The following is a 26522-nucleotide window of genomic DNA, read 5'->3' on the forward strand; positions in this document are numbered from 1 at the left end:
GAAAACTAGCGTAATCGATCTAACTTACAACTGCAGATTGTTCTCTGAGTCCTCTGCCTTAATTTTTCTTGGTTGCATCTGAAGTGGCACAATATTATACCTTAGGAAATGACTACAAGTTTCAAGACAGATGTCGTCAGAACAACTTGTGACCACTGAATCAAAAGCTGGTGAATTATAGATAAATTTTTGTCCTAAGAAGAGATTTTCCTCAGAAAAATCATTCTGAATTCTAATAAAAGGGTAAAGATAGGATGGGTATCCCCTCCCTACATTTTAACTTCTTTCTTTAGCTTTTGTTTTAGTTCTGTAAAATATTTTTAACTTCTCATTTAGGGCTCAATGACAACTCATCATTCTAATAGAGAATAATATTTGTGAAAGAAGCCTCATGTTTATAACAGTTGCTATTTTGGAATTGGAAATATATATTTATATATGCATATAGAATATCAATATACATATATGCGTATAATATGTAATGGGAAGATATGCTTTTTTTTTTTTTTTTTTGAGACAGATCTCACTCTGTGGTATCATCATAGGTCACAGAAACCTCAAACTCTTGGGCTCAAGCAATCCTCTTGCCTCAACTTCCCGAGTAGCTGGGTGCCTACCACAAAACCTGGCTGATTTTTCTATTTGTAGGAGAGACAGGGTCTTGCTCTTGCTCAGGCTGGTCTCAAACTCCTGATCATCCAACCATCTCAGGCTCCCATAGTCCTGGGATTACAGGTCTGAGCCACCATGCCCAGCCTGGAGATACGCTTTTAAACCAAAATACAGGAGCTCTTCACAGAAGATCACAGCATAGATGGTTATAGAAAACTGCCTCCAGCCTTTGTATGTATTATTGGAAACTCTCTAAAAGACCCTTTATAATTAACTTTGTTATATGCAACCATTTACTGTATATTCCTTTTTTACATACTACTTTTCGAGACTAATAATTTAGTTGGAAGTTACAGTCCCACAGGCCTCGATAGTATTCACTAACTTCCTGAATCAGTATAAAGTGCTGTTAAAATATTGTACCAGGGCCCCATTAATATTGGCTTAGTTAAAATGAAGCTTGGTATTGCATGAGCAGTAATCACCTTGAATATTGTTTACCTGCTTCTTGTATCAAGAACTGGGAATGATGTGTATTTGAGCATTTCTAATTTTTCTCTACTGCCTATACATTTTTCTTTGCTTCTGTTTTGGGCATAACTTAAGGTTGAGAACAGAAGGTTGAAGGCAGCCTAGACAGACCCTACATTACTACTCTACACTTAAGTCAACCCTGGAGGTTAACTGGCATATGAAAAGTTTTGGGGTTTTTATAAGTTATTAATCTTTTAGCCTCTGTCTTACCCATAAAACTAGCTTGACTATTTTGGTTATGAGTAGTTTCCCCTGGGAACTAGTCTGTGGGGAACAAAGGTCTGACTGTTCTTTGTATTTCTTTGCCTTCTAAACATGGCTTCTGGCCTTAGAAAACAGAACTGTGTTCACTTGCTTGAGTATTCTATTGGAGTCAGTATTAGAGGAAGGGGATCTCTGATTGGAAAGTGGCTATCATGGCCGGGTGTGGTGGCTCATGCTTGTAATCCTAACACTCTGGGAGAAGAGGCAGGTGGATTGCTTAAGTTCAGGAGTTTGAGACCAGCCTGAGCAAGACCAAGACCCAGGGTAACAGAATGAGATTCTGTCAAGGAAGGAAGGAAGAAGGGGAGGGGGAGGGTCTATCACTTAAGGAGAAGCAATTTATTTTAAAGATTGTCTGGATTGTATCCCCATCACCTGTTTTGAGAGAATATTGGTCTCTCCATATAATGTGATCTTTTTACTCCTTTCCAGAATGTAGAAGCCGACAATCCTCTGCTTCTTGCCATTCTATTAAACCAAACTCTTCAGTGTCATCAACTGTGACCCCAGAAAACGGGACAACTAATGGATACAAATCAGGATTCACTCAGACAGGTATGAGCTATTTTTCTTTTGGCATTTTAAGCAGCAGATGTATATTTAATGAAGCATGTTTAAACTTTCTGTTGGCTGGTTTGAATAGAGATATTTCAAAATAAAGGTATTATCTGAGTTAGTTAGAGTTAGAATTCGGCATTGAGATGGGTTTCATCTGTGGATGACCAGGACCCAAGTCCCTACTGAGAGTTGGCAGGATCTTGAGCTTAAGCATAAAATCTGCTTTTAGGGGAGACTGATGGCAGGCATCAGGTAGAAATCTAGACAAGAGGGATGTCTGCATCAGAGCTGTCAGGCGTCGAGTACTGGGGACACCCTCATGAAGACTGGAGCGTTAACTAAGCCCACCAAACATCATAGGGATACAAAGTAAGGTCCAGGGTGGGACTGTGGGTCAAAAGATGAATCCACAATAGGGTACAAGATAGGGGCTTGGTTACAAATAACCAGATACAAATCTTAGTGCCTGAAACTAGGCTATAGTATCAGGACGGGATCAGCACAACAGCCGACCTGATACTGAGCAGATAAGCACTAGGCTAAGGCTTCTAAAAATTCCTGTAGTGTACAGCACTGGCCTAGGCCCTAAGGTCAGGATAAGACTCCAGGTGGGACCTAATGGTTCCAGGTGGCTGAAGGGCTGAAGGGCTGTAACTGGAAAGATCACTGCAGATAATATTTGAGAAAATTGCTCAGAACCAGTCTCAGTTATATCTTAGGCAAGAAGGAAAGTATTTTAAAAGGATTTTTCCAGTTCACCTGTTTTTGCGAAGTGCCATTTTACTGATCTGATACGCAAACTTGACAACGTATGTGCTTTCCCCATCTCCACTCAACCACAAGTTGAAAAGAAGACTGTTCCCATTTGCTGTGTAACATACCTTTTTCAGATTTACGTGAAATTTTGATGAGCTGATAAATTGTTTCTATTTTTTTCGAGATGGAAGAGATTATTAGAATATGTTAGCAATAGTAGCAATGCTAACTTTGGGGCACTTCTCCCCCTCTCCCCATACCCAGCTAAGTCCACCTCATCCTGGATAAGGAAAAAGTTTAGCTTGGCCAGGAGTTTTAAATATAGGCTATGATCTACAAGGAGACACCATTTCTCTTGAATAAATCATCATGTCAGTAGGTATTCAAGAAAGAAAAAAACTTGGTAATTGGTTTCTGGCATTGAAAGATTAGTTCTTATTACATTAATAACAAGCCTGCACTTCTCTCCTAGGATATTATTTTAGTAATTTGACCAATACCATTTTTCTGGAACTATGAAATTAAGGTTTTAAAACTACATTATTAAAAGTTAATATTTACTTCATTATTTTGGGGGGCAGGGAGACGGAGTCTCATTTTGTCACCCTCAGTAGAGTGCTGTGGCGTCACAGCTCACAGCAACTTCAAACTCTTGGGCTTAAGCGATTCTCTTGCCTCAGCCTCCCAAGTAGTTGGGACTACAGGCACCCACCACAATGCACAGCTATTGTTTGGTTGTAGTTGTCATTGTTTGGCGGGCCTGGGCTGGATTGAAACCCCCAGCTCCAGTGTATGTGGCTGGCCCCCTAGCCACTGAGCTACAGGCGCCAAGCCAATATTTACGTCATTCTAACAAAAACTTACAAATGTTTATGATGTTCTAAGAACCTTATCGGATCCTTTAAGACAAGGATTCAATGACTGCAGTGGTTTAAAAAATCATTCATAGAAGGGATTAAAGAATAAAACAGGCCAGGTGCAGTGGCTTACTCATGTAATCTCAGCAGTCCGGGAGGCCAAGGCAGGTGGATTGCCTGAACTCAGGAGTTTGAGACCCTCCTGAGTAAGAGCAAGACCCCCATCTCTGCTAAAAAAAAAAAAAAAAATAGCCAGGTATTGTGGTTAGAACCTAGTCCCAGCTACTTAGGAGGCTGAGGCAAGAGGATCACTTAAGTGCAAGAATTTGAGGTTGCTGTGAACTATGATGCCACCTCACTCTAGCCAGGGTGACAGACTGAGACTCTGTCTCAAAAAATAAATAAATTTTGCTCTGAAAAAGGCAATCAAGATTCAGTTTTTAGCAAAGCTCCCCTGCCCCCACACCAGTTACTGTCACGAGACACAGGTAAGGGGGGGAGGGAGAGGTGCTGACTGGCTCATAGTGAACACAAATGATCAAGTGTTACACCAGTGTTCTTGTGTGTCCCTTTTAGGAGTGTTAAGTTGTAATTTGACCATGAAATAAGTTATTCACAATTTTGGGTGCAATTTAGAGGCTTTGTATCTAAAACTTTCCTATTGATGAATTACATTTATAGGTTCTTCAATAATTTCTTTCTTCTGACACATGTTGAATGTAAAAGGCTGTAAGAATTTCATGTTAGCCTTATGATAACATTGCAGACATTAGGTATGTAGTATCTAATAGACTGAAATTCAACTTTCTGTAGGAGATTGCCTTCTCCTTAATCTTAATCTGCAGGCTTAAGTGACGGCCTGTAATCAACATTTCTTAGCCTGAAATGAGGGCACACACATTGCATAGTATTTGAAAGAGGAATTAAATTATGATTTACACATTGGTGGCGCCTATGGCTCAGTGAGTAGGGTGCCGGCCCCGTATGCCGAGGGTGGCGGGTTCAAACCCAGCCCCGGCCAAACTGTGAGAAAAAAAAAAAAATTATGATTTACACAACTTTGTCTTGAGTTCCACCTGCCATGCTCTGCATCTTCTGTTCTGGCTGGCTTGCCACTTATCCCTTGCATATTTTCTTTTCACATTTTTATGCCAGTGCTAATTCAAATTTTGGTCACTAATCTCAGTGAAATATCTTATCATTTTTACTGAAGGTGGCTATGTCTTTACCTACATTACACACACATTCTCCCTATCACACACCCACATATGTGCACGTGTTTGGTTTTATCAGGATGAGAATTCAAGAACAGATGAGAAAGAACTCTCCGCCTAACCCAAGATCTTGAAAATATCCCTGTTTTCTTCTGAAGGCTTTTATACATTTTGTTTTAGTGCTTACAATTAAGTCTATGGGCCATTTTGAGTTAATTTTTGTGTGTAGTGTAAAATTCATTTTTTGGAATGTGGATGTTCAGTTGTGCCAGAACCATTTATTGAACAGACTATCTTCCTGTCTGGTCAAAAATCAACTAACTTAAATATAAGGATTTATTTCTGTAAAAATTGATAAAATGAATTTTTCAAAATCTAAAACTTTTGCACTTCCAAAGACACCATTAAGGAAAAAGAAAATGTGGTATATATACACAATTGCAATACTATTCAGCCATAAAAAAGAATGCAATCCTCTCATTTGCAGAAACATGGATGGAACTGGAGGTCATTATGGTAAGTGAAATAAACCAGGTATAGAAAGACAAATATCATATGTTCTCAATTATGTGTGAGAGCTAGAAAAGTTGATCTCATGGAGGTGGAAAGAGAATGATGATTGCCAGAGGGTGGGGGAGAGGGGTGAAGCAAGGTTGGTTAACGAGTACAAACATACAGTTAGACAGAAGGAATAAGTTCTAGTGTTAGATAACACACCAGTGACCCCAGTTAACAATAGTTAATTATGTATTTCAAAATAGCTAGAAGATTTCAATGTTCCTAAGACAAAGAAATGATTAATGTTTGAGTTGATGGTATCCTCATTACCCTGCTTTGATCATTACACATTGTATGCATGTATTAAAATATCACGTACCCTAGAAATATGTACCCTTATTATGTATCAATTTAAAAAGACATCATTAACAAAAATAAAAAGGTAAACAACAGACTATGAAAAAACTTTTGCAAAGCACAAATCTAATAAAACCTTTGTATCTAGAATTTACAAAAATACTGTTACAACTCAATAATAAGACGACAACCCAATTAAAATATGGGCAAAGGATTTCAAATAGACTTATTTAAAAGAATATGTACAAATTGCTAATAATCACATTAAAAGGCATTCAACATCATTAGTCATTAGGGAAATGCAAATCAAAACCATAATGAGATACCATTTTATACCCTCTAGAATGACTATCATAAAAAAGACAATAACAACCGTATGTTGCTGTAGAGAAACTGGAAACTTCATACACTGCTGATAACAGCATGCTGGTAAAATGTGGCAGCCACTTTGGAATATTGTTTGGCAGTTTCTCAAAAGGTTAAACATAAACCCAGCAATTCTACTCCCAGGTATTGATCCAAGAGGTGTGAAAACATATGTCCTTGCTCGCATACAAACGTTCAGAGGAGTGTTATTCATTATAGTCAAAAACTGTATAAAACCTACATGTCGACCAACTTGTGAATACATAGACGAAGGGTAGTATATCCATAAATGGAACACCGTTCAGCAATGACAAGGAACAAGCTATCAACTTGCACTGTATCATGGGTGAATCTTAAAAACATTATGCTAAGAGAAAGAAACCAGCCAAAAGAGACCACATACCGTATGATTCCATTTGTTTGGTATGTGCAGAAAAGGCAAATCTGTAGAGACAGGAGGTAGATTAGTGCTTGCCTGGAGCAGAGGGGAGGGAATGGAGATTAACAGAGAATGGGTATGATGGTTCCTATTAGAGGATGAAAATGTTCTAAAACTGATTTATGGCACTGTTTGCACAACTTGATGAAGTTCCTAAATGTCATTGAATTGTACACTTGAAATGGGTAAATCTGATGATATATAAAGTATACCTCAGTTAAGCTATAAAAATAGATTTAAGAACCTAAGAAAATTCATAATCCTTTGGGGTGGCACTGTTTCTCTTTTAGTTCAATACAGTCTAATTTATTGAATATCTCCTATGTGGTGAACACTGTTTCAGATCAGAAGGAATATGGCACAGGGCATGGAGTCGGGGTCCTGATATTCCAATACTGCGTCTGGCTATAGTGGATGAGGCTGGGGATAAGCCACTCAATCTTTCTGTGCCTTAGTTTCCTCATTTGTAAAAGCTAAAATTAGCTACACCTGTTTTGCAACTTTGTGACAACTGACTTACCCTTTCACCATGCTTCTACTTGTGTGACTTTGTTCTCCATTATAATTATTTATTAACCACCTGTATTCCCTATATGCTGGGAGCTTTATGTTCATTTTATGTGTATTTATCTTTGTATCTCTTAGTACCTAGAAAATGCCCGGAAATAAGTGTTATTTGAATTACTTTTTTTTTTTTGAGCTGGAGTCTCATTCTGTTTCCTAGGCTAGAGTTCAGTGACATAATCACAGCTACCTTAAGCTCAAACTCCCAGGCTCAAGTGATTCTCCTACCACAGCCTCCCAAATAGCTGGGACTACAGGTATGCACCATCAAGCCTGGCTAATTTTTCTATTTTTGGTAGAGATAGAGTCTCACTCTTGCTCGGGCTGGTCTTGAACTCTTGAGCTTAAGTGATCCTTCTGTCTAGAAGTCTCCCAAAGTGCTAGGATTACAGATGTGAGACACCGCACCTGGCCTGAATTCCATTTGTATTTAAACTTAGAATTAAGGGGCCAGGCAAGATGGCTCACTCCTGTAATCCTAGCACTCTGGGGAGGCTGAAGCCAGTGGATTGCCTGAGCTCAGGAGTTGGAGACCAGTCTGAGCAAGAAGAGTGAGACCCTTTCTCTAAAAATAGCCAGGCCTTGTGGCGGGTACCTGTAGTCCCAGCTACTTGGGAGGCTGAGGCAAGAGGATCGCCTGAGCCCAGGAGTTTGAAGTTGCTATGAGGCATGACGCCACAGTACTCTACCAAGTGCAACAAATTCCAAAATTAAATTAATTAATTAATTAAAAAAGCAAAAAAAAAAAAGCAAACTTAGAAATAGCATTTGGAGGATTATTAATTTACTGGTGTAGACCATTTTTCCAATTGAAGGTGATGATGTTATGCTTGTCCTAGCACTTTGGGAAGACACATTTTTATCTCCTAGCTTATAGGGAAGGACTGGGATGTACCACCTAGCTCCACCCCTGTAACTAATAGTATAACTTTTAAGAAGACTCTCATTCAGGGTCACTTTATGACTTCCATAGGCTCTAGATACCTTTGCCTATGTGGACCTTTCCTCCATAGAAAAATATTTAAAATTATGTTTTGTGACTATGTTTGGTATAAAGATGAATATATTAATACTAGATAGGCCAGGCATAGTGACTCACACCTGGTTGAGATCAACCTGTGCAAGAGTGAGATCCCATCTTTGCAAAAATATAGAAAAAAATTTTCCAGGTGTGTCAACATGCACCTTTAGTTCCAACTACTTGGGGGGCGGAGGCAGGATTGTACAAGTCCAGGAGTTTGAGGTTGCAGCAAGCTATGAGTTTGCAACAAGCTATTATGATGCCACTGTACCCTTGTCTGGGCAATAGAGTCAGGCCCTAGCAGATGTGCTGGCTCACACCTGTAATCCTAACCCTCTGGGAGGCTGAGCTGGTGGATTGCTTTAGCTTAGGAGTTCAAGACCAAACTGAGCAAGAGTGAGATCCTATCTCTGCTGAAAAGAAAAAAAAGAAAGAAAAAACTAGACAATATAAAGGGAGTGCCTGTAGTCCCAGCTAGTTGGAAGGCTGAGGCAAAAAAGATCACTTGAGCCCAAAAGTTTGAGGTTGCTGTGAGCTATGATGCCAGGGCACTCTATCCAGGGCAACAGAGTGAGACTGTCTCAAAAAAAAAAAAAAATACAATGAGACTCTCTCAAAATAAATAAATAAATAAAATGAGACCCTGTCTTAAAAAAAAAAAATATATATATATATCTAAACACTTTCTTTGACCAAAAGTTCTTTTCTTTTCCTGATTTTAACATAAACCATTTTCATGAGCCTTTAAAAGTGTCATAGACCCCTAGACACTGTGCCTTCTGCGCTTGATAGAGAAGTTGGCCCTGTCATTGAAGGTATTGTCCTCCTTGTGAACCACCATAGGCTCAAGGTAATGTAAACCTCTTACCATTTAGCCTTTTATCTAAAAGAGGTAAGAACAATAACATATGAGAAGGTTGTTGTCAGGCTCATAAAGCTTTACTAAGAGAGACAGGGTAAAGAGAACACAGAAATAGACACAGGAGCAGAACAGAGTAGGGAATCCAAACACAGATTCTCATAACATGTGTGTATTTCAGACTTAACAGGGGTGACTTACCAATCAGTGGGACCTGTCAAGGAACAGTGCTCAGGAGTTGGACATCTTGTCTGTGCAGAAAAAAACGAAACTGCACCCCCATTTTACACTAGTCACAAAAATCAACCCAGGTAGCTGTAAGATCTAAAAAAAAAATTTTTTTGAGACAAAGTCTCATTTTGTCACCATTGGTAGAGTGCCGTGGCTTCACAGCTCACAGCAACCTCTAACTCTTGGGCTTAAGTGATTCTCTTGCCTCAGCCTCCCAAGTAGCTGGGACTACAGGCGCTCGCCACAATGTCCAGCTATTTTTGTTGTTGTTGTTGCAGTTGTCATTGTTGTCTAGCAGGCCTGGGCCAAGTTTGAACCTGCCTGCCTAGGTGTATGTGGCCAGTGCCCTAATTACTGAGCTACAGGCACCAAGCCTGGAAGATCTAAATATAAGAGACAAAATTATCAAACATTTAAAAAATATTATAGGATAACTTTTTTTCTTTTTTTCTTTTTTCTGAGACAGAGCCTCACTCAGTCCCCTGGGTAGCATCGAGTGGCATCATCATAGCTCAGCCTCCTGGGCTCACACCAGGCTTTTGTCTCAGCCTCCTGAGTAGCTAGGGCTACAGGTATGTACCATAATGCCCAGCTAATTTTTCTATTTTCAGCAGAGACAGGGTCTCACTCTTACGTAGGCTAGTCTGAAACTCCTGAGCTCAAGCAATTCACCCATCTCAGCCTCCCAAATTGTGAGGGTTACAGGCATGATCCGCTGCTCCCAGCCTATTATATACTAACTTTCTTAAAAATAGAGATAGAGGCTGGGCGCAGTGGCTCATGCCTGTAATCCTAGCACTCTGGGAGGCAGAGGCAGGTAGATTGCTTGAGCTCACAAGTTTAAGACCAGCCTGAGTAAAAGCAAGACCCCCATCTCTATTAAAAATAGAAAAATTGAGGCAAGAGGATCCCTTGAGTCCAAGTTGGAGGTTGCTGTGAGCTATGACTCCAAACTCTAGCCAGGGCGACAGCTTGAGACTCTGTCTCAAAAAAAAAAAAAAAAAAATAGAGCTAGATACTGCTGATCATAAAGGAAAGTACTGATTTTTTTTTTTTGCTAGATTAAAATTACAACTTCCAGTTATTAGAAGGCACCATAAAGAGAGTAAAATTAGAAGCTGTAAATTGGGAGATGGTATGTGTAATGTATAAAACTAACAAAGGGCTCATATCAAGAACATATAAAGAATACCTATGCACATGAATAGAAACAATTAGCAAAGACTTCCCACAGGTATTTTATAAAAGAGGAAATCCAAGCGTCCAATAAATTCAAGAAAAAGATGATTAACCACTTTGGTAATTGCAGAAATTACATTAAAAATACAAGATACCATATACAGAAATTGGCAGTAATTTGACAATAGTAAATGTTGGCAAGGATTTCATGCAAGAATATCTAATATACACGGCTGGTAGGAGTATTAATTGATGGTAACTCTTGCAGGTAATTTGTAACACATAGTACTGATAATGTGCATATCCTATGATCTAGCTGTTCCATTCCCTAAAGAAACGTATATGTGTACATGAACAGATATGTACAATACCATTCATAGCAGTGTTTTCACAAGTGTCTTAAAATGGAGACAACTTAAATGTGCAGCAAAAATAGAATGGATAGGCTAGCTGCAGTGCCTTACACCTGAAATCACAGCACTCAGGAGCCTGATGTGGGAGAACAGCTTGAGGTTACAGTGAGCTAAAATCATGCCACTGCACTACAGCATGAGCAACAGAGCAAGACCTTGTCCCTTAAAAAGAACAACAACAAAAAGATAAATAGGTCGGGCATGGTGGCTCAGCCTGTAATCCTTGCACTTTGGGAAGCTGAAACAGAAGGATTGATGCCTGTGATGTCATCATTGCACTCTAGCCCAGGCAACAGAGGGGAAGCCCCCACCCACCAAAAAAAAAAGAAGAAAAAAGATAGAAACAAGAAAAGCAAAAAGAAAGCAGATTTTATGAGATTGCATCATTTCATTCTCCCTAAAAGGTAGCTGTGCTTGTCCCCTACTTTTTTGGGTGCTAAGCTTCCTTACCCCTCCAGGTGCATCCTTGAGGGTAATCAAAAGTTCCTCCAGCAAGTTTTTCCAAACTCATTTCCTCATGAGCATTCAAATGCTTTACCAAAATAGTCTCCTACTTCCAAGTGTGGTGGGAACCCTTTAGCAGGCAGATAATCAGAATGTGTAGGCTTTTCTTTACTCTGTAAACTCCTTGACAGCGGGGATTGTACCTTTTTCTTCCCCCACTGTATCTCCAGAGCCTAGCGTGGTATCTGGCAAACTGAAAAGGCTCAGTAAATATTTGTCGGATAAATGGATAGGAGAGAGAAAGAAGAAAACCAAAGATTTCCCCACCTCTGAGACAGGAGCAGAGGCTGAAGGCTATGGATGTGCTTCGGAGACTTCTCCTGCAAAAGAGAAAATGCAGCTGTTTAGCAAGTATGAGGAAGAATGGCCCACTTTGTAGAAATGAAGGAACACAATGAAAATATATTTTACATTAGCCAAAATATTTAAGTGACAAAATACAGTGTTGGTAAAACTGACACTCTAAGCCAGCCTGGTGAATTTGTAAACAGTGGTCTGACCTTTTAAGAAAGCAGTTTGGCAATAGTAACAAGGATGTTAAAAATATTTATATTCTTTGCACTACTAATCTCACTCCAGAAGGTTTAGCCAAGAAAATAACCCCAAAGGAGAGTCAAGACATTCACTGTCCCTTTATATTAACTTAAAAGGAGAAATAACCTTATAGAAATAATTCAGTAAACCATGTAATGAAGAAGCCATCAAAGCATTCATGAGCACTGTGAAGAAAAAAAAAATATATATATATACATATATACACACACTGTGCATATAGGAAATAATTCTGTTAAGTAAGAAAAGGAAAATTAAAACTCTATGGGCTTCTTCAAGGTCTTTAAAATATGACAATGGAGCTTTAATAGGAATTGCATTAAAATTATATATTGCTTTGGGTAGTATAGACATTTTAACAATGTTGATTCTTCCCAACCATGAGCATGTATGTTTTTCCATTTGTTAACATCTTTAGCTATTTCTTTTCTTACAGTTTCATAGTTCTCTTTATAGAAATTTTTCATGTCCTTTGTTAGGTATACTCCTAAATATTTCATCTTCTTTGGCACTACTGTGAAAGGAATAGAGTCCTTGACTGTTTTTTCAGCTTGGTTATTGTTGGTATATATAAAGGCTACAGATTTATGGGTGTTGATTTTGTAGCCTGAGACATTGCTGTATTCCTTGATCACTTCTAAAAGTTTTGTTGTAGAATCCCTAGTGTTTTCCAGATATACGATCATATCATCTGAGTGAAAGTTTGATCTCTTCTGACCCTATATGGATACCCTTGATCGCCTTTTCTTCCCTAATTGCAATGGCTAAAACTTCCATTACAATGTTAAAGAGCAATGGAGACAATGGGCAACCTTGCCTGGTTCCTGATCTAAGTAGAAATGATTTCAATTTAACTCCATTCAATACGTTATTGGCTATGGGTTTGCTGTAGATGGCCTCTATTAGTTTAAGAAATGTCCCTTCTATACCAATTTTCTTAAGTGTTCTGATCATGAAGGATGCTAGATATTATCAAAAGCTTTTTCTGCATCAATTGAGAGAATCATAATGTCTTTATTTTTTAGTTTGTTTATGTGCTAAAAGTATCCAATGTATTCAGCCCTACTATGAAGCGAATTTATAGCTTTCACATGAAGGCTATAACCCAACTATAGCACAAGAATATGGGGAAAGGGCCAAGGGAGGGGAAGGGAGGGGTGAGGTAAGGGTGGAGGGAGGGTACTGGGTGGGGTCACACCTAAGGTACATCTTAGAATGGGTACAGGCGAAACTTACTAAATGCAGATTACAGATGTCTACATGCAACAACTAAGAAAATGCTATGAAGGCTACGTTGAACAGTTTGATGAGATTATTTCAGATTGTATATGAAACCAACACATTGTACCCCTTGATTGCACTAATGTACATAGCTATGATTTAACAATAAAAATAAAAATAATAATAAAAAAACTCTATGGGCTTTTAAAAATCACATAAAAAGATAAGGTGCTTAAAACATAGAAGGGCATGTACTAAAAGAAGAAAACAATAGTCTTTTGGAGAAGTGAGATTTTAGCATGTTTATTCTGTTTCTGAATTTTCTTTTTTTTTTATTAAATCATAGCTGTGTACATTAGTGCAGTCAAGGGGTACAATGTGCTGGTTTCATATATAAAATGAAATATTTTCATCAAACTGTTCAACGTAGCCTTCATGGCATTTTCTTAGTTATTGTATGTAGACATTTGTGTTCTGCCTTTAGTAAGTTTCCCCTGTAGCCATTCTAAGATGCACCGTAGGTGTGGCCCCACCTGTTACTCTCCCTCCACCCTAACCTCCCCCCTCCCTTCCCCTTCCTTGGCCCCTTCCCTATAGTCTTGTGCTATAGTTGGGTTATAGCCTTCATGTGAAAGCTATAATTTAGCTTCATAGTACGGCTGAGTACATTGGATACTTTTTCTTCCATTCCTGAGATACTTTGCTAAGAAGATTATGTTCCAGCTCCATCCATGTAAACATGAAAGAGGTAAAGTCTCCATCTTTCTTTAAGGCTGCATGGTATTCCATGGTATACATGTACCACAATTTGCTAGTCCATTCGTGGGTCGATGGGCACTTGGGCTTCTTCCATGACTTAGCAATTATGAATTGGGCTGCAATAAACATTCTGGTACAGATGTCTTTGTTATATTGTGATTTTTGGTCTTCTGGGTATAAACCTAGTAAAGGAATTATAGGATCGAATGGCAGGTCTATTTTAGGTCTCTTAAGTATTCTCCAAACATCTTTCCAGAAGGAACGTATTAGTATTAATCGTCAAAGATCAAATAACGGTAAGTAGCTGGATTCATCTCTTGGTTCTCTATTCTGTTCCAGACATCTACTTCTCTGTTTTTGTGGTATTGTGCCAATACCATGCTGTTTTGATCACTATCAATTTATAGTACAGTCTCAGGTCTGGTAGCGTGATTCCTCCTCCTTTGTTTTTATTGCTGAGTAATGTTTTTGCTATTCAAGGTTTTTTCTGATTCCATATAAAAGAAAGTATTATTTTTTCAAGATCTTTAAAATATGACAATGGAGGTTTAATAGGAATTGCATTAAAATTATATATTGCTTTGGGTAGTATAGACATTTTAACAATGTTGATTCTTCCCAGCCATGAGCATGGTAAGTTTTTCCATGTTAACGTCTTCAGCTATTTCTTTTCTTAAATTTTCATAGATCTCTATATAGAGATCTTTCACGTCCTTTGTTAGGTATACTCCCAAATATTTCATCTTCTTTGGCACTACTGTGAAAGGAATAGAGTCCTTGACTGTTTGTTCAAGTTGGTTGTTGTTGGTATATATAAAGGCTACTGTGAAAGTGTCCATCCTTATCCTTCCTTATTTCAGTTGGTTTAAAGCCTATTGCATCTGTGAATAGGATTGCAACGCCTGCTTTTTTCTGCTTTCCATTTGCCTGCAGTATAGATGACCATCCCTTCACGTTGAGTCTATATTTGTCCTTTAATGTAAGATGTGATTCTTGTATGCAGCAGATATCTGGCTTGAGTTTTTGTATCCAGTCAGCCAACCTGTGCCTCTTTAGAGGACAATTTAAACTATTCACACTAATTGAGAATATTGATAAGCCTTTAAAGAGTCCGGTGGACATTTTTAATCCTTTTGTGACTGTGGAAATTGGAATTTGATCAGAATTTTCTGGGTGGGTTTACTTTTGTGGTGGAGGATTACGCTGGTCTTTATGGAGGATAGGTCTGAGAATATCCTGGAGATTTGGTTTAGTTATGGCAAATTTCTTCAACATGTGAATGTCATTGAAGTATTTAATTTCTCCATCATAAATGAAACTCAGTTTAGCTGGGTACAGGATCCTGGGTTGAAAGTTATTTCATTTTAGGAGATTAAAAGTTGATGACCATCCTCTTCTAGCTTGAAAGGTTTCAGCAGAGAGATCTGCAGTTATTCTAATATTGTTGCCCTTGTAGGTAATGGTTTTCTTTCATCTGACTGCTTTCAGAATTTTCTCCTTCATATTAACTTTAGTGAAATTGATTATGATGTGTCTAGGGGATGTCTTATTCAGGTTGAGTCATGCTGGAGTTCTGAAACTGTCTGTTATCTGAATTTCAGAATCTCTTGGCATGTCTGGAAAGTTCTCCTTCATAATCTCATGGAGAAGAGACTCTGTGCCTTGTGAAGCCACTTCGTCGCTTTCGGGGATCTCTATAAGATGCATATTGGTTTTCTTCAACTTATCCCAGAGCTCTCTGAGAGAGTGATCTGTTTTTGCCCTCCATTTCTCTTCCTCTTTGAGAGTTTGGGAGCGTTCGAAAGCTTTGTCTTCAATGTCAGAAATCCTTTCTTCTGCTTGCTCCATTCTGTTACTGAGGGATTCTACTGTGTTTCTCAGATCTTTGAGGGCTGCAACTTCTTGTCTCAATGTGTCCAAATCTTTGGTCATTTGGTCTTTGTATTCATTGAATTCTTGAGATATCTTTTGGGTTACTGCTTGGAATTCTAATTTCATCTTATTTGCTATCCAGATTCTGAATTCGATTTCTGACATCTCAACTATTTGTTTGTTCATGGGATCTTTTGCTGTGTCTGCCCCATTGATCCTTGGGGGGGTTGATCTACTCTGATTGTTCATATTGCCAGAGTTTTTCTGTTGATTTCACCTCATGATTGTTTTTCACCGTTGCCTCTGGCCATCCTCAGAGTTGGGGAGGTGTCTCTCCAATATTAGACCCCAGCGGGATCACTCTGTTGTTGCTGGATCTTTGTAGGGAGTGACGCTGTGTAGTGTCTCTGGGGCTGCCCCAGCCAGGGAGTTCTTGTTGTGTAAGCAGCTCCAGATTGTGGCACACCCGGATCCAGGAACAGGGCAGGAGGTGGTGTGCACAGTTCTGAGAGTGCCTGGTGCCCAGTGACTTTGGCACAGAGAGCCCAAGGCTCCAGCAGTCTCTGGCCAGGAAAAGGGCTCTGCGCAGAGGCAGGGAGGGCTCCGGAGGGCATACGGCTACCAGAGTTCCTGGCCAGACGAGCAGGCCGGTGTGGAGGCAGGGAGGGTACAGAAGGGAGGACGCAGGGTTGCGCAGCTCCCACAGTTCCTGGTCAGGGCATGTGGAGGCCCAGCGGGCGCAGGTCACAGGTCGGGGATCACGACGCAGCTCTTTTGGAGGTCTGGGCAGCACCAAGCCCAGGAGTTTGGGGTTGCTATGAGCTGTGATGCTTCGGCACTCTACCCAGGGCAACAGCCTGAGGCTCCAGTGTGCCAAAACTGGTCTCACTCTGCCCCTGAGGGTTAAGGCTGTAAGGCAGCTCAGTCCCCACCTTTAGGCTGCTCAGTCACTAGGTTACTAGCTCCCGCCCGATCCTTCCTCTGCGACCCTGAAGGCAGAGCTTGCCGGGGCAGTTCTCTCACAATGGCTCCCTGTGGCCCACAGCCGAACACTATTAGATCTGTCAGGCTCAGCTGCTCAGTCTGGGGCCTTAGACAAAGCCCAAGTTCTCCGCACTCCTGCTCAAGCTCTCCCCAAGGCAGTTCAACTGAGTGCTAAGTCCAAAAACACCAAAACAGTTCACAGGTAAGGCCTTTCCAGTTGCAGTCTCACTGGTGCTTGTACTTACGGCTGCTGGCGGGATTAGGTCGATCGAACACATGCAACCACTTGCCAGTTTTCCACTGTTTTTGTCCTCCTCTTGGGGTCCGGAAGTCCCTTGCTGACTCCCTGTATCCTCAAAGGGATGATTATAGGCAGATCCCACCAGCCAGAGATGCCTGGAGTCTTATCTTCCCAGACTCACCGTGCCCTGTTGCAGGGAAGCTGTTACTCGGCCACCATCTTGGATTGTTTCGCTGAATTTTCTTTTATATTATACTTCTCATAGTTAAACACTTAAAAATTCTAAAAATTAATCTAAAAGTATAGGTCAGTAGAAAATGTCTACTTTTTACTGATACCTCTTCAGCATTCTTTGCATGTTTAGAAATAGGGGCCAATATCTAACGTAGAATATCTAACAAGAACTCAGGACCAGAGAGACCCCACCCAGGGTGTTCTAGAGGGCCATCACTGCACTCTAGCCCAGGCAAGGGCTAAATAATGTAGATAAGTCCAAGATACAGTTATAAGGTAAAAAAACCAAAGTTTGAACTCTCTCTGCTTGCTACTGAACGATTATATCAGGCAATTACTGGGTCTCAGGATACACAAAATCATCAAAGTATTTTTGTTTGTAATTTTTTTTTGAGTGCGATACTTCCTGAAGCAATCTCCAGGGTGAAGTCCAGGCTCTTCCTTTTGCGTGTCTCACAGTAGAAAATGGTTTTTCTCCTTCCACCTTTCTCATTTCTTCTGTTGCAAACCATGCAATCCTTTGCTGATTTTTTTTTTCATTTTTCATTATAAAATGCATCTTACCATTTAGCCTTTCCTCCGTGTCAGAAGATGATGGTCTTCCCCTCTTTCTTGAATTTCTGTTCCTCATAGTGCTCATAAGCTGAGTGGTGAGATTTCTTCTGTAAGAGAGGTGTATCTATATTTTTTCTTCAGTCTCCTTATCTAATGAGCAAAGGATGTTGCTGTTCACAACTGCAACTTCCGTCAGCCAGAAGTTTAATTTTTTCCACCATTTGTAGGGCCTTGTAAATCTGTAACATCCACAGTACTGATCAGCTCTGTCCCCTCTTCCATAAACTTTGTGTATTCTAAAATTACTGTCAGTTTTTCAGATTGAACAGCCTGTTTCTTCCTCTAACCAGTGATCAACTGTGTTTGAGGTCTAAGCTTGTACTCAGCATTGTCACTACTTCTTGTTGTTGAATGAGAGGCACATCAATCAATAAATGCAACCACAAAAGCATGCAGACATCTTCTGACATCAGATTGAAACAGGAAAATCTTTATGTTGGATGAGGTCTGACATAGGATCTGAAAGGGTTAAGAAGTCTGCCAAGGCCCCAGAATGTACCTGTGTCAATGCCTGGGGTGGGGGGTGTTTGATTTCGAGAGTGAGAGGTGCCAAAGGGGAAGAACATGCAGAAACAGAGATCAAAAGGAGACAGGTGCTATAACTATGGAGGTCTAGACCGTTATGCTAAGGAATGCAGGCTGCCCCCCAGCCCAAGAAGTGCTACTTCTGCCAGAGCCATGTGGTAGCCACATGTTTGCTGCAGGCTCAGCTGATGCCCGGTGTACAGGGAAAGCCAGTGTACTTCCAGGAGAAGAAAGAAGAGACCCACAGCCCTGCCCTGCTCCCGGAGGCCCAGAATGGAGCCACAGCAGGTGGAGGCTATTCTTTAGCTTGATAAAGTTTCAGTGAGCAAGCAGAGTGGAGAAAGTGGGGATAGGGCCGATTGGGGGGTACCTAGCACTGCTGTGTATCTCAGGCTGGGGTTCACAGCATCCCCCCCCCCTTCTTCCCTCTTGGTGGGGGGAGAGGGTGAGGCAAAGAAAAACTACCTATGCTCTATCCAAATGCCAGGGAGGACTTTTGGAGGAAATCATCCTAGAATCTGAATTCTTCTTCCAAGACTCTATCCACGGAATCTCTAGCTTTTGAAGGTGGCCTGGATAGAGAAGTTGCTTTCCTTTTAAAGAAGGATATGTAATAATATAACTCCCATGCTAGAGTGAAATGATTAAGTTCAAGACCACACTAATGGATGCTACCTAACAGCCACTACATCCCGTGGGAGGGAATCTGTCAGGAATCAAGCAGGGTTTTCCACATCTTGTATTCTCATACCCATTCTTGAGAGAGGGTGCTGTGAACTGTCCCAAGCAATGGGTAGTGGTGACAGGCAAAAAGGGTGGTTGGACCCCCAAAAGCTACAGACCTACTGCCCCTACATGCACCCCCCTCATTCTGGGTCAGTGTGGTTTTATTTGCTCCCTTGGATAACTGCACCTTGGGTCTCATTTTCTCCAGGAAGTCAACTGCATTAGTTGTGTGTGAATGGCATACTTTAGGCTTTTTAACTTTTTTTTCTTAATATAAATATTCTGAGTTTATATTTTTGTATATTTTAATCTAAGGCCTTTGTTCCTGCAGTGTGTTTTCAGGTACATGAGCAACCTCAGGGATTGGCTTGGCAGCACTTCTAGGTATACACAAGCAAGAAGATGTTTCATTATTTTACCACCATGGAGAGCAACTATTTGGACCTCGTAGCCTATTCAACTACCTGATGTTTGCCGATTGGAGCTGTCTTTTCTGTCACAGTATCCACTTGAAACCCCTTTTGCCTTGAAAATGTTTCATGGGAGACTAGGTTCCAACGGAGTTGCCCCATAACTTGATCACCTTCTACTGAAAGATTAGAAATTAGGCTTGGCACCTGTAGCACAGTGATTACAGCGCCTGCCACATACACTGAGGCAGCAGGTTCGAACCCCGCCTGAGCCAGCTAAACAACAATAACAACTGCAACAAAAAAATAGCCAGACATTGTGGCAGGTGCCTGTAGTCCCAGCTACTTGGAAGGCTGAGACAAGAGAATCACTTAAGCCCAAGAGTTGGAGGTTGCTGTGAGCTGTGAAGCCATAGTGACATAATGAGACTCTGACTCAAAAAAAAAGAAAGATTAGAAATTAGTCTGAACAGAAAAAGGTGGTACAGAGAGGTTAGGAGAGGCTGGGCCAGGTGAAAGGCCCAGAAAGCAAGCGAAAGTCAGGCATGCGGGTTGTCTAATCCTGGGGCACAGGACATGCTTCACACACCTGATCTATCCCTCACTGGGTAGGCGAGCCCTGCCATGCACAACAAGGTTTATGTGTGTTTTTGTAAAAAAGTGTGAGTTGGTAAGAGTAAGTTTTAAGACCAGTACCCCTGTACCTATCCTGTGCTGTTGAGGCATGAATATCTTATATGAAGCGAGGACTAAAAATCCTTAACCTTTCAAAGTTCTTATGTTCCAAGGAGACCCGAAAGCCAGGGCCTTTTGTGGTGCCTGGAGCCAGTGTCCTGCCCTGCTGCCACATTGGTTAATAGTGTCATTGTAGCTAAAGGAGAAAAAAGGGTTTTTGTTCACATGCTATGAGATCCACAGTAAACCTACCTCGCTGTGCTGAAACCAGACAAATGCAACAGAACACCCTGGGTGGGGTCTGTCTGGTCCTGAGTTCTTGTCTTCCCTAAATGCTGCCTCCCTACGGGCAATCCCTACAACCAGGTTGTTGTATTTGTCTGGGTTTTGTAGGACTTCACTGAGTTGGAGTGAAGTCATTTGTGTAAATGTAATATGTTGGGTTTTAGGTTCTTTGGGGGTTTCATTGTTTACAAATTTCTTTTTGTATCAATAGAAAAATAGCCAAATCCATCTTTGACAGAAGGTTCTGCACCAGGCAAAAGGGGGAGGCCCTCTTCTTAAAGTGGGGAGCTTGAACACCAGTCATTCTTTTGTATTCCCCTTCCTGTTTCCTATTTTCAACCAGATCTTCTGTCCTAAAATCTTGTCTCCTTTCCTGCCCTCTTTCTTATCTTCTCTAAAGAAAACCTACACACCTACATACATATGCATTTAATTCTTGGGGTGTCTCCACAGCTCTTAAAAGAATTATGCAAAACTCCTACAAAAGCTAGGACCCTCTATCCCTTGTTCCCAGCCCCCTAAGTCAAGACCATTTCTTGATGGTGATTCATGCTAAACACTTGAAACACTATTGTATTCTGGATGGATCAAACCTACTTAATTCTAAAGTAGAGAAAAGCAATTGGGGGACTTCCCTGTGGAAAGTGGGGGCAGGGCCAGACATGATGGCTCATGCCCATAATCCTAGCACTCTTGGAGGCCAAGGTGGGAGGATTGCTTGCACTCAGGAGTTCGAAACCATCCTGAGCAAAGTGAGACCCCATCTGTAATAAAAATTGAAAAATTAACTAGGCATCATGGGGGCATCTGTAGTCCCAGCTACTTGGGAGGCTGAAGCCAGGAGGATTGCCTGGACCCAGGAGTTAGAGGTTGCTTTGAGCTAGGCTAAGGCCATCACACTCTAGCCTGGACAATAGACTGTGTCTCAAAAAAGAAAAAAAAAAAAAAAAAAGGCTTGGGCAGCAGACCAAGAAAGGGATTATGAATATACATCCAAGTCACTCAAGAACTTTTATACAGGTACAAGAAACTTCATGTCAAAGTGGCCACAAGATTGTTTAATAGAAGACAAATGAGTGTAACTCTGTGTTTACTGCTAGAAACCAAAGCTTTGTGTGAAAGCTTGAATTTTTTGAGAGGTAAGGAAGGTAGGAAAGCCTGTACTTGTCTCTTCTTATTCTGCTCCCTCCCCCTCATTCCTGAACTGCAGGAGACTGAGCCCCCTTGGGCTTTGGTGACTCCATCCTGGGATGTGTTTATTTGATGGTTGATTTTGCTGCACTAGGTTCTTCCTTTCCCGTTGTCTAATCATTTTGTAGCATACGTGCTGACTCTTTTTCCTCTCTTCTACTTTCCCTTGGAAAATGCAATGAATAAATATTGCTTTTATTGGTACTGGGGGAAAAAAAGAAACTAGGAAAAAAGGCGGGTATGTGATGAGAGATTGCTTTGTGGGTGTAATGTGCATGGTTTCAGTAATGCAAGCACTGAAGATCCTTGCTTACCACAGTGCATTTCATTAATGTAGCAAAATTGCTCTTGTACCCAATGAATATATACAAATAAAAAGTAAATGGAAGAAAAGAAACTAAGAAAAAGATAAACAAATTTAATCCAAAGTAAGCAAAAAGAAGGTAAATAATAAAGATCAAAATGGCAATCAGTGAAACAGAAAATAGGAAAATAATAGAAAAAGATTAATAAAAGCAGAGAAACTTATTCTTTCAAGAAAAAAATCAGTAAAATTGCCAAACCTCTAGTCACACATAGGAAAAAGAGAGAAGATACAAATTACCAATATTTTATAAGAGAGGTGGCAACACTGCAGCTTCATGTGACATTAAAAGAATAATAAGGGAATGTTAGGAATAATTTTATGATAACAAATTTGATAACTTGGATGAAATTGATAAATTCCTTGAAGGATACAAATCACAAAAGCTTACACAAGAAGAAATAGATAACCTGAATAGTCCTATATCTGTTAAATACATCGAAAATGTGGTTAAAAATCTTTCCTGGAATAAAACTTCTGGCTCAGAAAACTTCATTGATAAATTCTGTCAAACGTTTAAGGAAGAAATGATACCAATTCAGCACAAACTCTTCCAAAAAATCGAAGGAAATGGATTACCTCCTAATTCATTCTATAAGACCAGTATTACCTTGATAATAAAATCAGACAAAGACATTCTAGATGAAGAAAAATTCAAACAAATATCCCTCATGAAATAAATATAAAATTGTTCTTAACAAAATTTTTGTATTCTGAATCCAATAATATGTTAAAAATGATAGTACATCATGACTAAGTGGGATTTATCCCCGGATGCTTTTAAATATTAATCAATATATTTACCATGTTAACAAACAAAAGGCAAAACCATATGATTATCTCAACAGATGCAGAAAAGGCATTTGACAAAATACAACATTTTTTCCTAATAAAAACTCTTAACAAGCTAGAAGGGCCATTGCTCGTAGCTTGGTGGGTAGGGTGCCAGCCACATACACTGAGGCTGGCTGGTTTGAACCTGGCCCAGGCCAGCTGAGACAGCAATGACAACTGCAAAAAAAAAAAAAAAAATAGCCAGGCGTTGTGGGGGGCACCTGTCGTCCCAGCTACTTAGGAAGCAGAGGCAAGAGAATCACTTAAGCCCAAGAGTTTGAGGGTGCTACATGCTGTGACACCATGGCACTCTACCCAGGGCGACAGCTTGAGACTCTGTGTTAAAAAAAAATAAAAAAATAAAAACTAGAAGAAGGGAACTTCCACAAACTTATAAAGGGCATCTACAAAAACCCCATATCTGACACACTTAGTGATAAAAGACTGAATACTTCCTAAGATTGAGAAAAAGGGAGGCATGTCCACTCTTACCACTTCCATTTTATGTACTGGAGGGTTCTAGCCAGGGCAGTCAGGCTAGAAAATGAAATAAAAGGTATCTTTACTAGAATACAAGAAGAACAGTCACATCCCACATAAATGATGCTGGTGATGACAGTGTTATATAATGATGCTGTAAGGCTGGGCGAGGTGGCTCATTCCTGTAATCCCAGCACTTGGGAGGCCGAGGCGGGTGGATTACCTGAGCTCACAGGCAACCTGAGACCTGAGACCAACTTGAGCCAGAGCGAGACCTTGTCTCTAAAAATAGCTGGGCATTGTGGCAGGTGCCTGTAGTCCCAGCTACTCAGGAGGCTGAGGCAAAAGAATCGCTTGAGCCCAAGAGTTTGAGGTTGCTGTGAGCTGCGACACTACAGCACTTTGCCAAGGGCAACAAAGTAAGACACTGTCTTGAAAAAGAAAAGAAAGAAAGAAAAGAAAAAGAAAACCGTATAAAGGAATTATGTCCAGAACAAATAAAGAACTTTAGGCTGGGCACATTGGCTCACATTCATACTACAACTTTTTTTTTTTTTCTTTGGAAACAGGTTCTACCTCTGTTGCCCAGACTAGAGTTAGTGGCACCATCATAGCTCACTTTGACCTCTACTCTGGGCTCAAGTAATACTGCTGCCTTAGCCTCACAAGCAGCTGGGATTATAGGTGTGGGCCACCACACCTGGTTAATTGTTTTTTAATTTTTTTGTAGAGACAAGAATCTCACTGTGTTGCTCAGGCTGGTTTCCAACTCATGGCCCCAACCAATCCTCCCTCATCAGCCTCAAAAGTGCTTGGATTGCTGGCCTGGTGGCTTATGCCTATAAACTTAGCACTCTAGGAGGCTGAGGCAGGTGGATCACCTGAGCTCAGGAGTTCGAGACCAGCCTGACCAAGAAAGAGACTGTGTCTCTAAAAAAATGGACAGGCGTTGTGGTGGGCTCTTGCAGTCACAGCTACTGGGGAGGCTGAAGCAAGAGGATCACTCAAACCTAGGAGTTTGAGGTTGCTGTGAGCTATGATGCAACAGCACTCTTCTGAGGGTGACAAAGTGAGACTATCTCAAAAACAAAGAAACAAAAAACAAAGCGCTAGGATTATAGGTGTTAACCACCATGCCCATCCTCATCTTTAAAGTGGGAGAACATATATGGATGGTGATTAAGTATCATAAAAAGATTAGAAAATGCAAAATTAATAACAGTGAGATACCACACTTAATGGAATGGCTTAAATTAAAAGATTTTGCCAAGCATTGACGAGGATGTTGAGGAAGTAGAACTCTAATACAAAACTCTAATACAAAGCTGAGAACATAAAATGATAAAACTACTTTGAGAAGGAGTTTGGCAGTTTCTTTTTAAAAAAAAAAAGTTGAACATACACCTACCAAATGGTCTAGCCATTTCATTCCTAGGTATTTACCCAAGAGAAAGGGAAATATATTTCCATACAAACACTTGTAAACAATGTTCATAGTAGCTTTCTTTATAATAGCCAATAGTTGGAAACAACCCAAATGTCTATAACAGGTGAATGAATAAATAAATTGTTCTATTCTTACAGTGTAATACTATCCATCAATACACAGTAATGAGCAATTAATACTCATAACAATGTGGATGAATCTCAAAATAAATCTGGTGAGTGCAAGAAGCCAGACCCTCCCCCACAAAGAATAATACCACATGATTTTATTTATACAAAACTCTAGAAAATGCAAAGTAATCTATAGTGATAGTAGATGAATTGTTGCTTGGGGATGGGGGAGCAAGGCTCAAGGAAACTTAGGGATGATAAATATGTTTATGTGAGTCACTACAAAGGTTTTGAGGCAGACTGTTATGGTCCATTATTTCACTTCCAGGAAACACAGCAGCAATGTCCTTTCTGATTCACCCCTGCTAGTTTCAACTTGCTCAGCTTGTTGGTTTTACTGGGAGGGCTTCATTTGTTTCTGTCTGCACAAGATTTTCCATTTCTTGATTTTTGTGTATCTCAAAATTTTCGCAATGACCCACCTATTACTTTGATTGTGGTGATGGTTTCATGGGTATGTACATATGTTAAAACTTACCAAATTATGTACTTTAATATGTGTGGCTTATTGTCAGTTATACACCAATAAAGCTATTTTTAAAAATCAATAGCATAAGAACAAGTTAGCAAGACATGATTGAACACTAATTTTGGAGGGGAAATATGTTCATATTTTAATTAAATGCTTGTTCACTTGAATCAAAAGTAAAATGTAGCTGGCATATATATGTAATGCAGGCTCAGAGTGCAGAAATAGGGATGTGATGACTACATGGGAAGGACATTACTCTAATTGCAGTTTGAATGTGAAAAGAGGTTCAGTGTACTTTACTCAGGAAAGAAGCACATTAGCAGGGGTCCATGGGCTGCATGTACATTATTTGAGGCCTGTTTTGCTTATCTGTGATATTGGATATTTTGAAAATTATGCACAGACTTTTTTTTCTGCTCATCATCTTTTGTTAGTGTTTTTTGTATTTAATGTGTGACCTAAGAAAATACTTCTTCCAACGTGGAGCAAAAAAAAAGGCTGGACACCCATATTAGAGCCTACGTTTTATATAGGTGTCAAGAGCAAAAAGAGACTTAGGGGGTTGGTCATCTGGAAAACTCTTAACAAGATTTAGCAAAACATTTATTGAATACCTACTGTGTTCTAGGCACTGTGCCAAACATGTTCATTGTTACTGTGAGATTTTAGCACCATTTTGCAGATTATGAAAGACTCTAGGGAGGGTTCATATTTAGCAAAGTAAGAGCCCAGGGAGTAGTTAAATCAGGATCCAGACACCTTCTACTCACTGCTTAATTGGCTCCCTTTACTAGGAAGGGTTTATCCTCCCCTCCCCACCTACTCCCCAATGATTTTGGGCTAACACAGAGTTATTGAACTATTGTGTAAAAAGGATAAGAAGATTAGTTTGGCATTTTTTTACATTTTATCTCTTTTGCCATGATGGGACAGTCATTATACCAGGAGCTGGGAATGCTCTCAAGGAGCTCATGACCTAGTGGGAGAAACAGGAAGTCACAAACCACCACAACATAGAGACCAGAGCTGTGACTTGCTCGAGGAACTTTGCAAGTCTGTGAATCCTCCAGGGCTTAGAAGTTCTTCCTTAAGTAGACATGAACTCACTAGTAGAGGGAACGAGGCCCTGGTGAGATGCAGACCCTGAGCAATCAGCTGCTCGCTGTCTAAGCACAGCAGCCTTACAGCCCCATGGGTCATATTCGTGTCTGAGCAAGAGGACAGGGGATCATGTTTTGA

The 26522-nt window shown here is 40.2% G+C and overlaps 1 protein-coding gene across 9 annotated transcripts in view; it reads left to right on the plus strand.

Annotated features, from left to right (window-relative positions):
- Positions 1-26522, plus strand: part of GREB1L (GREB1 like retinoic acid receptor coactivator) — a 308414-nt gene that overhangs the window by 190900 nt on the left and 90992 nt on the right. For all 9 annotated transcript variants that reach the window (XM_053571376.1, XM_053571377.1, XM_053571378.1 and 6 more), the window contains one exon: positions 1843-1965. In XM_053571376.1, coding sequence (XP_053427351.1) covers positions 1843-1965 — 123 coding nt within the window. The remainder of the gene's footprint in view (positions 1-1842; positions 1966-26522) is intronic.

Source organism: Nycticebus coucang, chromosome 19 (assembly GCF_027406575.1).
Source record: "Nycticebus coucang isolate mNycCou1 chromosome 19, mNycCou1.pri, whole genome shotgun sequence".
Taxonomy (NCBI): domain Eukaryota; kingdom Metazoa; phylum Chordata; class Mammalia; order Primates; family Lorisidae; genus Nycticebus; species Nycticebus coucang.